General features: G+C 41.5%; 1 protein-coding gene across 2 annotated transcripts in view; it reads left to right on the top strand.

The window, feature by feature from the left end:
* LOC128692193 (uncharacterized) overlaps positions 1 to 14,188 on the top strand; it is a 137,924-nt gene that overhangs the window by 41,948 nt on the left and 81,788 nt on the right. The window contains exons 1-2 of one of the 2 annotated variants that reach the window (XM_070096497.1): positions 4,404 to 5,304; positions 9,351 to 9,516. In XM_070096497.1, the coding sequence (XP_069952598.1) occupies positions 5,252 to 5,304; positions 9,351 to 9,516 (219 nt within the window). In that variant the 5' untranslated portion in view covers positions 4,404 to 5,251. Of the gene's footprint in view, positions 1 to 4,403; positions 5,305 to 9,350; positions 9,517 to 14,188 lie in introns of those variants that run through there. The other variant, XM_070096496.1, reaches the window with a different exon arrangement.

The following is a 14,188-nucleotide window of genomic DNA, read 5'->3' as shown; positions in this document are numbered from 1 at the left end:
ATTACAACCCAGGAGTCCAAATGGCCTGTTATCCTGGGTGTAAAGGGAGCAAAATAAAACACAGCAGAAAACTTTTGACTTGTATTATCCTTCACCAATTTAGAACAGAAGTATGTACACTATATACACTATGTACATTGATAGGTATTAGTGCACTCCACGGTAAGCAAGGCAGAGTAGAAGCCACTAGAGAGCAGACCGTGCTTCAACCAGCTCTAGATTGGGAATGACAAGGGTAGACAGGAGAGTGGTACCCACATAACCTCTGCGATTACCAAAACCATCTTCTCATTGGCTGGAACCTGGGTACTGGTTGAACGACGGGACCCCATCGTCAACCCTCAGTCACCTGGTTCGCTGGTTGGGGGAGATAGCCTGTAAATGAGGGTGTGTACATGCGCCGAATAAAGGTTACGTACTCTTTGCATGCCACAATGGGCCTAACATACACAGTGTACAGTGTCTTGAATGATTCCTTACTAAGGTATCGGAACGCTATTCTCAGGTTTGCCAGGCGCCCGTATGCTGCAGCAGTTATCTGGTTGATGTGTGCCTCCGGAGACATGCTCGGTGTTATGGTCACCCCAAGATCTTTCTCCTTGAGCGAGGTTTGCAGTCCTTGGCAACCTAGTCTATACTCTGTCTTCGGTCTTCTTTGGCCCTCCCCAATCTTCATGACTTTGCACTTGGCAGGGTTGAATTCAAAAAGCCAGTTGCTGGACCACGTGCCCAGCCTGTCCAGGTCTCTTTGAAGTGCTGCCTGGTCCTCATCTGATTTAATTCTCCTTAACTTCATTAACTCATTAACTTCACATCATCTGCGAACAGGGACACCTCTGAGTCTATCCCTTCCATCATGTCATGCACATATACCAGAAATAGCACTGGTCCTAGGACCGGCCCCTGTGGGACCCCGCTCGTCACAGGTGCCCATTGTGATACCTCATCTCGTACCATGACTCGTTGTTGCCTCCCTGTCAGGTATTCTCTGATCCATTGCAGTGCCCTTCCTGTTAAACGCGCCTGATCCTCTAGTTTCTGCACTAGTCTCTTGTGAGGAACTGTGTCGAAGGCACTCACCCCACCCCTCTCTCTCGTGTTGCACTTCTGTAACTTTGTCATAGAACTCCAGAAGGTTTGTGACACAGGATTTGCCTTCCAAGAATCCGTGCTGGTTATCGTTTATAATCTTGTTCCGTTCCAGGTGCTCCACCACTCTCCTCCTGATAATCTTCTTCATGACTTTGCATACTGTACAGGTCAGTGACACTGGTCTGTAATTTAGTGCCTCTTTTCTGTCTCTTTTTTTAAAAATGGGAAATACATTTGCGGTCTTCCATACCTCAGGTAGTTGCCTAGTTTCAAGGGATGTGTTGAAGATTGTGGTTAATGGCACACACAGTATATCTGCTCCCTCCCTGAGGACCCACGGGGAGATGTCTGGTCCCATTGCCTTTGAGGTATCAAGGTCACTTAGCAGCTTCTTCACCTCCTCCTCAGTTGTGTGCATATCGTACAGCACATGTTGGTCTATTCCCTGTTGGTGTCCCCCTCTGTCCTGTCTTCTCAGAGTCCTTCCTGTCTCCACTGTGAATACTTCCTTAAATCTCCTGTTGAGCTCCTCGCATACCTCTTGATCGTTTCTTGTGAGTTCCCCACCTTCTTTCCTCAGCCTGATCACCTGGTCTTCGACTGTCGTCTTTCTCCTAATGTGGCTAAACAGCAGTTTCGGGTCAGACTTGGCTTTCGATGCTATGTCATTTTCGTACTGTCGCTGGGCCTCCCTCCTTATCTGTGCATGTTCGTTTCTGGCTCTTCGACTGATCTCCTTGTTTTCCTGGGTCCTTTGCCTTCTTCCATTCTCTTCCATTCTCTAATGCACTTAGTTTTTGCCTCCATGCACCTTTGGGTAAACCAAGGACTCGCTTTGGTCTTTCCATTGTTTCTGTTGCCCTTGGGAACAAACCTTTCCTCTGCCTCCTTGCATTTTGTTGTTACATACTCCATCATTTCATTTACTGTCTTTCCTACCATTTCTCTGTCCCACTGCACCTCCCGCAGGAAGTTCCTCATACCTGTGTAGTACCCCCCTTTTATAGTTTGGTTTTTCCCATTCGACTCCTGTTACCCTCTCCACCTGTAACTCTACTGTGTAATCAAAACTCAGGACTACGTGGTCACTAGCTCCGAGGAGCTGCTCATATGTTATGTCATCAATGTCTGAGCTACTCAGGGTGAACACAAGGTCCAGTCTTGCTGGTTCATCCTCCCCTCGCTCTCTGGTAGTGTCCTTGATGTGTTGATGCATGAGGTTTTCCAGTATCACATCCATAATATTGGCTCTCCATGTTTCGGGGCCCCCTTGAGGCTCCAGGTTTTCCCAATCGATCTCCGTGGTTGAAATCACTCATAACCAGTAACTTTGCTCTGCACGTTTGAGCTCTTCGTGCCACCTCAGCCAGTGTGTCCACCATCACTTTGTTGTTCTCATCATATGCCTCTCTTGGCCTCCTGCAGTTCTGTGGTGGGTTATACATCACAGAAATGACTACCTTATGTTCCCCAGATTGAATTGTGCCTGTTATGTAGTCCCTTTCTCCAATCTCGTCCATGCCCTCCATTTCCTCGAAACTCCATCGCTTTTTTTATGAGCAGTGCAACTGCTCCTCCCCCTGTGTGTGTGTGTGTGTGTGTGTGTGTGTGTGTGTGTGTGTGTGTGTGTGTGTGTGTGTGTGTGTGTGTGTGTGTGTGTGTGTAATGTGCTCGACTGACTTGGAATGTGACTGACAAAACAAATCCCTAAATAAAGTAACTGAGCAAGAACAGTATGCTTCAACAGTAAAGCGACCAGTTCGCCAAACAGCAAAATGCACAACGTATCCTTGAGCAGCACAGCGTCAGGCACGGAAGGAGACAAAAACGACCCTAACTGGGGACAGTTGATAAGTCCTCTATACAAGGCAAAGAAATCCCAAATTACTGAATCTGAGTTTAGTACGTTTGAGACCCTGAGTACGACAGTACGTATATGCCAGTCAGAACAAGGTAGGTTTGGAGTTAGACTCAGGACCTGAAGCATAGTGAGTGAGTGTCTTACGACAGAGCCTCAAAAAATGTCTGAAATATCTAGCTCTAAATAATGCTGTGTGTGTGTGAGAGAGAGAGAGAGAGAGAGAGAGAGAGAGAGAGAGAGAGAGAGAGAGAGAGAGAGTAGACACGGCAGGCGCGATTTCTGGTGTCTTCCTCCGGCTTTTTCAAAAGTCTCAGAAATCAAGCAAGAAGCTGGCAAGTAGTTTGCAGCGCGGGTAGCCAATCAAAACTCTCCTTTCAGCGAGCAGTTTAGTGAAGCTGTTACATCCTCTCTATATACGTAAACTGAAGATATAAGACAACTAATAATATAATGCAAAATATTGCATCAAACCTGCACCGCGTTGTCCCATACCATCTGGTGGAGATAAGTTCAGAGCTGATCATAATGTGTGTGGGACATTTGCCTTAGGCAGAGTCCAGTAACCATTATTTGTTCACAATAGTTAATAAAAACACTAAGTATCCTAAGGCAGTGCCTTTCGCCTTAGCTATAAACGAAAATAATTTTACCAATTAATATTAGATGAAACAGGAAATATATACAAATCACTGGTCAACACTCATTTTCTGGACAATGATTTTGCACCGTTTTTAGGGTAAGTTTGTGGTGCTGATTCCGAATATGTCTTCGATTTTACTTGACTGGCTCTAGTTTTTGATAAGTTTGGTATACCACTGAAAAACATAAAAGATGTGAAAAATAGATTGATCAGGAGGAACTAACTTACAAATTGCATTGAAATTATTTTATAAATCATGCAAAAGTCAAATCATATAATACATACTAACACTTTATTCTATATAATAACAGATTAACATAGTAAGATAATTCAAATACCACTAATACTGCATGAGAAAACTTTGTACGATTTTTTTCTATGTTGGTCATAGTGGTGATGCAGGTAGCGACAGCGAGGCCAACATAGCGGGCCAGGAAGCATTGAATAATATATTAGACATCTGAAGGACACTCGTAATCATCGATTTGTTTATAAACGTAGATGTAAGTGGTAGTTTCTTCTAGCGAGATAGTGAGTGGTAGTTCCTTTTAGCGAAGTAGTGAGTGGCAGTTCCTTCTAACGAAGTAATGAATGGTAGCTCCTTCTAGCGAAGTAGTGAGTGGTAGTTCCTTCTAGCAGGTCTTCCTGGCTACCAAGACACATCTCTTCCAATACAAAACACATTAACCCATATTTTTTATGTAACTACTAGTATATTATAAACCTAATAATAATATGTAGCCGTTATGAAAGTTGTAACACCGAAGCTGGACCATTTCTCAACAAAGTGAGTTTGAAGTGGAAATGTCAGACAAGTTTTCCATCCTTCCTGAATCGTTATCAGGCCTCCTGTGACATGTTCAAGTGACATGATAACGTTTTCTCTGCGAATTCTGAGTTAGTTGTGAGTATAATTTTTGTTGATATAAATGTTATAAGCAGTTTTTAATTTAATATGTGAATGTTAAAAGTACACATGTGTACACCAACCAACCCTCATGACAGCACAGCAAACATATATTAGAGACAAACAAATAAACATCATAGATAACGAAACATGTTTCAATATCTGATTTTTGTTATAAAATATTTTACAGATGAGACAAATACAAGCCGAGAAATAATAGTAACTGCTGAAAGAACAATAAATACTGCACAGAAAATTATATAAAAAACTGACAACAACATTATAGTGGCATCAGTGATTTATGTAGGACTAATTTCTTTTAGAGAATTTTTACTCTAGACCAAGAACCTATACCATAGACGAGCACCGCCTGAGAAAGAATTGACTATGGGTCAGCTGAAGAAGCTAACTTCCAACGTTTTATGAGAAGTTATTCACCGTGGGTCAGATGTAGAAACCACAGTGCAACGTCTTGTGAGGAGGTATTGACCATGGGTCAGATCCAGAAACCACAGTACAACTTCATGTGAGAAGGTATTGACCATGGGTCAGGTACAGAAGCCACCGTTCATCGTCTTGTGAGACAGTATTGACCATGGGCTAGGTGCAGAAGCCGCAGTTCATCATCTTGTGAGACAGTATTGACCATGGGTCAGGTACAGAAGCCACCGTTCATCGTCTTGTGAGACAGTATTGACCATGGGCTAGGTGCAGAAGCCGCAGTTCATCATCTTGTGAGACAGTATTGACCATGGGCCAGGTGCAGAAGCCACTTTCCAACAACGAGAAGACCTCAACCAACGGGTGAGGTGTCGTCCTTGTTAATGTTCTTGCACTTTGCTTCTCTTTATTGCACATAAAAATTCATCTTCAGTAATACATATAATGGTTTTCACTTAGATGTGTTCCAGTGTTTATTCTTCTTCCTTATTTTATTAGACAACATAAATCTAGGTAGCAGTGGAAACATCCTTATTTATCTACTTATAAAACTGAAATAGGAACACCTGTAAATTTGATTCTAAAGCCCAGCCAGCTATTCTCTAATTATTTTCCTTACAGATTCTGAAATAGAAGAATATTACTGTTAAATCACGTTATCTTATTTTTATTACTTGAATTGTGTTTTGTTAAGGATGGTTTAAGGATTGTGAGTTAATTATCGTGTGTTAAGGAGGGTTTAAAGATTGTGAGTTAATTATCTTTTGTTAAGGAGGGTTTAAAGATTGTGAGTTAATTATCTTTTGTTAAGGAGGGTTTAAAGATTGTTGATTATCTTTTGTTAAGGAAAGCTTAAGGATTGTGAGTTAATTATCTTGTGTTAAGGAGAGCATCGGGATTGTGATCTACAGGATCTGTGATCCTGCTCTCCATCTTGCCCTTAACTCTTTCAATAATAGCTCTACCATACACTTTACTAGGTATACTCAACAGGCTTATTTCCCCATATTTCTTACACCCTCTTTTGTCCTCTGTGCCTTCTTAAAAAAGGAACTACGCACACTCTCTGGATGGTTCCTTAGTATTGAATAAAATAACCAGCCACTCCAAAATTATATCCCTACCTGCTTTTAACATTTCTGTCCTAATCCCATCAATCCCAGCTGCTTTACCCCTTTCATTCTGCCCATAGCCTCACGCACCTTACCCCCACACACACATCTTGCTCTTCCTCCTAAAATATATTATACCTCCCTGACCAATGCATATGTAATATAAACCACATCATAAAAGGAAACACATTAATCATCATTCATTCTACAAGTTTTACAATTGTTTTTCCAGAGATGTTCAGATATCACAGTTCAAATGACCCTCTGAATTGCAACATCTCCATCCCTGCTTTAGAGTACAGGCACTGTACCTCTCACCTCCACAACTCTAATCATACTAACCAGTTTCCTCTGACTCTCACACTCTAGCAGTAAGTCAAAGCATAAAAATCACTCGTTTTCTTTCCGTTCTAACTAGGTCATACAAGATTGCTGGATAATCAAGCTGGTAGCACTCAGTATGGAAGGGGCAGGCACAACCTTCCTTTCACCCCGGATTATACACCTTGTACATCCAATTCTGCTCCATCCTCTCTAAATAACCAGTCCACGTCTACAAACATCTGCCTTCTGAATTATACCCTTGGTAACTCTGCATTTTCTTCTAAGTACTACGCTCCGAATTCTCTTCATAATATTAACACCCCATAGTGCTCTCAGACATAACATCACTGTCTCTAGCTTTGTCCTTGATACGATATTTAAACCATACCTCGCACTCATATAAAAGTGTTATTGTCCCTATTCTCTGGTACCTTTCCCTTTTTGCCTCCATAATAAATTTCAACACACTACCTACCTTTTTCCCCTCGTCTGTTTTATGGTGCCCCTCGTCTTTCTTAGATATGTTCACTCCCAAATATCAGAATACATTCGCTTCCTCCACACTACCTCAAATATAATTTTCAGTCTTTCATTACCTAGATTTTTCGTTACTCTTGTCAACTTGCTCTTTTTTTTTTTTTTGCATATACTCCCAGACTTGTCCATCACCCTTTTCAGTTTGTCTTCAGAATTTTCTAAAAGAACTGTCTCATCAGCAAAGAGCAACGATGACAACCCTAAATTTGCAATCATATTATATTTTAATCCCTTCTCTCCATCACTATTGCTTCGCTTCTTTTACATCCCCATCTTTATGTTACACAACCACGATGACATTACACATCCTTGTCTAAGGCCTAATTTTACTAAAAAATAGTCCCTCTCTCTTCTTCATACCCTAACCTGAGCCTCTCCACACAACCACTACTGCTTTTAGTAATCTACTACCCATTCCATACATTTGCAACATCTACGACTTTGCTTCCCCCATCCACTCTATCATATGCCTTTTCTAAATTCATAATTGTGACAAACAGTTCCTTACCATTATCTGGGTATTATTCACTTATACGCTGTAAACACTTATAAGTCTGAATATTGTTCTACTGCAGTCTTACTTGCCATCTTGTCTCTAACTCGTTCACCCTCTACACAAAACACCTAGCTCTGAGGAACAACATGTTACACTCAACACCTAGGTGTAACTAACAAGATTATACACATAACATTTGGATGTCAAAAACGGGATACTACACACAACACCTGAATGTTAGGAACAATATTCTACACATAACACCTGGATATCAGGAACAGAATTCTACACATGAAACCTGAATGTCGGGAACAGTATACTTTATATATTACCCGAGTGTAAGGAACAGTATACCTCGTATATCATCCTGGTGTAAGGAACAGTATACTGCACACATCACCTGAGTGTAAGGAACATGAAGAGAGCTAAAGGATACCTGTACTCAGTGAACTCCAGTGGAAAGGTTGACGTGATTGGCTGTGTAGTTATAAGACAAGAGGGGGAGGCTGGAAAGTGGTTGCTTAGCAACGGGGCAGCAAGTAGTGGGGAGGGAGGGAGGGAAGGAAGGAAGGAGGGAGGGAGGGAGACATCAGTACAGGAAACTGTCAGATACATAGTTCTGCCTGTTAGCAACGGGGTATCTGTCGTGGCTAACCTTAATAATCATAATGAAAATTAGATACATGTGCAACATCTGGGTATCGTTATTGTAGACGTTTCGCCATCCAGTGACTTTATAAGTACAAATTCAAAGACATAAATGGAGGACAGTAGAACTATATACAAAAGATGAGGTAATCAGTCACAGACAAGAAGGTTGGCGCTTATATTCTGGTGTCAGGTGGTAAGGGACGGGTAGCAGACGAAGACATTGTTACTGGTAGGCGGGATTCCCAAGAGGAAGTAGGTTATACCCGAGAGACAGGCCAGTAGTAGTGAAGGTTGTAGAGATGTCCTCTGAATCAAGCTTCCATGATGTTGCAGTGCCTGACAAATTGTACATACAATACCGACAAAATGAAAATTAGGCACATGTGCAACGTCTTAATAATCATCTCATTAAGGTAACTACCAGCTCTTCGTCATTTATCGGAAACTTGGCGCAGAAACATAAGAGAGCTTCTACTAGCAGCGCAGAGATATACATAATACCATGTTTACCTGGAGTTTACCTGGGATGATGTGGTACAAAAAATACGTTGGGGGACTTCTAGAACATTGAAAATTAGTTTGAAAACAAATTCTCCTGCAGCCTTTATGATTCTAACATTGACTGTGTGTACAACACAAACACCTGTGGCCATCTCTTGAAACAGAATGAGACATAATAAGTCAGTCTTAAAAATATCCAAAGTTAGCGGAAGTGCATTGAGGTTGCAGTAATTGCAACAGTTGTTGGTGGGTGATCCGAGCAAACTTGTGGGGTACTGTACAGAGAACAATACTCCCTTAACATGTCTCAGAGCCTCGTACAGCTTCTTCAGTTCTTCTGAAGTAACTGTACACAGAGGATTCTTGCTCATGAGAACAAGCATTATCAGTTGGTAATGAGTTGGCCCAGTGTTTCTTGGCTGGGTTCGAAAAGCCAGTATTCATAGCCATGGCAAAACCTTTTTCCTGGTTTGAATGGTACACATGAAGACTTTGTATCCTGTGATATCCTTTCCAATGTAGGGAGAGATATTATTAAGCATGTAACTCACCAGGTGTGAAGTCTGGAAGTGATGCTCTCTGACATTTAACAACCTCGTAGAACAGCTGGCAACTGGTGCACATTTTTCTGAGGTTCACATTAACATCACATAGAGTGGAGAGTAAAGGTCATATATATAACATCATATAGAGTGGAGAGTTAGGTTCACTTATATAACATCACATAGAGTGGAGAGTGAGGTTCTCATAGCATAACATAAAGTAACGTTCTTGTGTTTATATTGCAGTAAGCGCACCCTGCCGTTCCGACATCCTGACTTCTCTGATGACCAGATCCGTCAACTGACTGACATTGCTAGGTCCTACAAGTCTACCAGCTCAGTGGCGTCCAAACGCTCTAGCTCCCGTCCTCACTCGGGATGTTCCTCTCCCATTCTCTCCCCCACCATCCAGGTGAGCCAGCTATCCTTTACCACTATGCAGGCAAGTCTCGCCACCATCCAGGTGAGTTTACTATCCTCTACCACCATCCAGGTCGATCCACTATCTTCTACCACCATCCTGGTAAATCCACTATCCTCTACCACCATCCAGGTGAGTCTGTTATCTTCTTCCGCCATCCAGGTGAGTCTACTACCATCCAGATGAGTCTACTCTCCTCTTCCACCATCCAGGCGAGTCTACTATCCTCTACAACCATCCAGGTGAGTCTACTATCCTCTGCTACCATCCAGGCGACTCTATTATCCTCTACTACCATCCATGTGTCACAACAGAGGTGTCGTTCTCGTCTCATCTCGTGTGAGGTAGTTGAGACATCCTCCTCTATGCTCTCTTCTCAAGTGAGGTATAAGCCTGTCTTGTTATTAAGGAAGCTAGCATGAGCCAGGCCAGGAGCTATGGCTCACATTAGGTAAGTTAGGTTGTTCTTCTTACTTCTTGACCACTAACTTGATGTCGGAGGATCGAACCTGCTCTACTTCTTGTACTAAATGACTCACATGGGTTTAGCGTTTCATGATCTGACCTGCAATATAACGGCTGCTATTTTTTCTTAGGTGACGCCCGGGCAATTTAGTAAAAATTTTAATAGCTTCTCTCCCTCCTTTTCGATGTTCAAAAGCAATTTCCCGACCTCTCCCATACTCTGCAAAATATAACCTCCTTCCCTTTTCCCCTTTCAAAATTAGATTCCTTCCATCTTGATAGAGGAAATGACAGTGTTGTTGCATTATCGTGTAAAGTGAGGGACACTGGTACCCTTCCCTTACATAACTATCTGCCTCACTTGCTAATACCTTCATCTCTTGTGTTGCAGACCTGAAATATCAGCACTAGTGCGTACATTGTTCTTTTCTCTCGGAGAGCAATGTCTAGTGTAAAAAATTCTACGGTTGGAGCATGTCATGTTTAACTAGTGTCACTGTACGTTATATGAAGCTGGACTAATGACCAGCTTGACCGAAGCTGTCAGTTGACCCAAGAAGTGATTAAGAACAATACTACTGATGAGTATCCTGACTGAAGCTGTCAGATGACTTAAGGAGTACGATATCACCTGTACTTGGTACAGTACATAAGAACATAAGAAAGAAGGAACACTGCAACAGGCCTAATGACCCATACGAAGCAGGTCCGTGCCACCCCCCGGCCTTGGACAATGACCACCTAGTCAGGTCACTTCCACTTAAGGAAGGAGCACGGCACTAGACCTGGTAGCCCAAGCTAGTCAGGTCCAACTCACACCCACCCACACCCACACATGTATTTATCCAACCTATTTTTAAAACTACACAAGGTCTTAGCTTCTATGACGGTACTAAGGAGTTTGTTCCACTCATCCACAACTCTATTACCAAACCAGTGCTTTCCTATGTCCTTCCTGAATCTGAACTTTTCCAACTTGAAGGGAAGATTTCTGATACATGGGATCAACTTTGTCATCCTCCTCTGTACGTTTTCCAGTGCATTTGTATCCATTCTGTAATATGGTGGCCAGAACTGTGCAGCATAATCTAAAGTAAAAGGACACAAGTGCAACTAATGTGACATTTTATTGTGGCAACGTTTCGCTCTCCAGGAGCTTTGTCAAGCCGTTACAAACAGTACATGGACACAGAGGGTATATATAGGCTTGTTTGTAACGGCTTGACAAAGCTCCTGGAGAGCGAAACGTTGCCACAATAAAATGTCACATTAGTTGCACTTTTGTCCTTTTACTTTACATATTGTCTGTAATTTTACCAACATTATTACAGAATAATCTAAATGAGGCCTAACCAAGGATATATAGAGTTGAAGAACAACCTGAGGACTTCTATTATTTATACTTCTTGATATGAAGCCAAGGATTCTGTTAGCTTTATTGCGAACTAAGTACTTATGCACCGTTGTCTTGGCTTCAGATTACTTCTAACCAGAACTCCTAAATCCTTTTCGCAGTCAGTAGTATTAAGATCTACACTATTCAGTTTATAAGTGGCATTTGTCTATATTAAACTGCATCTGCCACTTCTCCGACCACTGCATCAGTCTATTCAAATCATCCTGGAGTGCACTAATGTCCTCAATATAATGAATTGGACGGCCTATTTTGGTGTCATCGGCAAATTTGCTTATGTCGCTATTTATTCCCTCATCTATATCGTTTTTGTAAATTGTGAACAACAAGGGTCCCAACACTGACCCCTGTGGAACACCGCTTGTGACGTGCCCCCATTCTGATTTCTCCCTATTTATGCAAACTCTCTGCTGCCTATTTGTCAAAAACGCCTCTACCCAGGAAAAAAATTCTCCTCCTATTTCGTGTGCCTTAAGTTTCCTCAAAAGTCTTTGATGTGGAACTCTATCGAAAGCCTTACTGAAGTCCATATACACAACATCATAATCATTACCTTGATCTACCTCCTCAAACACCTTAGTGAAAAAGTTAGTAAATTCGTAAGACAGGAATGCCTCTTAGTAAAACCGTGTTGAGATTCATTTATCAAATTGTCTCTATCAAGATGGCTACGAATTTCCTCGGCAATTATTGATTCCATAAATTTTCCCACTATGGAGGTAAGGCTTATTGGTCTATAGTTCGAAGCTAAGGACCTGTCACCTGCCTTGTAAATAGGTATTACATTTGCCATTTTCCACTTATCAGGCACTATGCCAGTTTGTAGTGATATGTTGAAAAGATTAGCCAAAGGTTTGCAAAGTTCCTCTTTACATTCCTTTAAAACCCTTGTAAACAATTCTTCAGGGCCTGGGGATTTGTTAGGTTTTAATTTCTCTATTTGTCTAAGGATCATGTCACTAGTTACTGCAATCGTGCGTAGTTTATTATCGTCGTGTTCTACATAATTTATTATTTCTTGAATTTCGCTAGTATCTTCCTGAGTAAAAACTGAGAGGAAGTAAGAATTGAAAATTTCACACATATTCCTATCTCTGTCAGTGATCTGACCTGAGCTACTCTTAAGTGGGCCTATCTTGTCTCTAATCTTACTTCTGTATGCCTGAAAGAACCCTTTTGGGTTAGTCTTCGAATCCCTTGCGCCCTTAGCCTCATAATCCCTTTTTGCTTTTCTTATTCTTTTTTTTTATTTCTCTCTTTAATTGAATATATTGATTTCTTAACTGCCCATCCCCTTTTCTGATACGCCTATATATGCCTCTCTTTTGACCAGTGAGATGTTTTAATCTATTGTTCATCCATTTGGGATCATTTTTGTTAGATCTAATTTCCCTGCTCGGAACAAAAGTTGACTGAGCAGCAAGTACTGTGCTCTGAAAAACGTCATATTGGCAACCAACACCAGCTACCTGACCTATAGTCAGATCATCCTAATTTAGCCCACTCAGGTAATTTTTCAGTTCCATGAAATCAGCCAGTCGAAAGTCTGGAACAGAGACTTGATTGCAGTTAATGATTTGTGATCACATTCCCCAAGCTCATCATTAACCTCAAGATTATTAATTAGTAAATCTTTGTTGGCAAGAACCAAGTCAAGCAGATTGTTTCCTTTAGTTGGTTCTGTCGCAAACTGTTTTAAAAAGCAATCCTGAACTGTATCAAGAAAGTCACTAGACTCAAGATTTCCTGTCATATTGTTCCAATCAATTTGTCTAAAGTTAAAATCTCCCATTAACACAACATTTTCATATCTAGACGCCTTATGAATATCGTCCCATAGCAGCTTACTGCACTCCCTATCAAGGTTTGGGGGCCTATATATCACACCCAAAATTAATTTTTCCTACCCCTCGAGAAACTGTAGCCAAACAGATTCTGTGTCCGACGTTTCTATTCTTATATCATGTCTAACACAACAGTTGAAATTATCTCCGAAATACATCGCCACTTCACCACCCTTCCTATTGACCCTGTCAGTGTGGAATAGTTTATAACCCTTTATGCTGCACTCAGAAAGCATTTCTCTATCCTTCAGGCTGAACCAGGTATCAGTTATAACAATAATATCTATATTACCTGCACTTGCGAGTAATCTTAGCTCATCTATCTTATTTCTTAGATTCCTACTATTTGTATAGTAAACCTTAAGGGAGCTAGTCACTCGTTGCCCTCTACTATTTCTCTTTGTTTGTTGATCAGCTGCTATGCCTTTATTAGGATCTTTATTTTGAATGTTGTCTTTGAAACATATCCCTGAGGTATCCTGGTAATATCTGCTGTTTCCAACAATAATACTGCAGCCTGATTGTTTCCCACAAACGCCTATACCTCTATAATCTATCAGTTTAAAGTCCTAGACAAGTCATCAATGACCCCCTCAATCGAATTGGCTAATGCAACCACTCCAACCCCAGAGAGATGAACCCCATCCCTTGTATACATATCATGTTTGCCATAGAATTTGTCCCAGTTATCGATGAATGGGATTGCAAGTTCCTTGCAGTACCTGTCTAGCCAGCAATTTATGCCAATTGCCCTAGACATCCATTCACTGCCTACTCCCGTTCAAGGCAAGATGCTACATATGATAGGGATCCCTCCCTTAGACCTGACTACTTCTATGGCTGACCTGTACTTATCCAGTAGCTCCTGTCTCCTGCCCTTCCCGCTGTCATTTCCACTAGCACTAAGACAGATAATGGCTTGTCCCCATTACCTAACGTA

This window comes from Cherax quadricarinatus, chromosome 53 (assembly GCF_038502225.1).
Source record: "Cherax quadricarinatus isolate ZL_2023a chromosome 53, ASM3850222v1, whole genome shotgun sequence".
Taxonomy (NCBI): Eukaryota; Metazoa; Arthropoda; class Malacostraca; order Decapoda; family Parastacidae; genus Cherax; species Cherax quadricarinatus.
The sequence above is the reverse complement of the archived record's forward strand: the minus strand, read 5'-3'. Positions and strand labels throughout refer to the sequence as shown.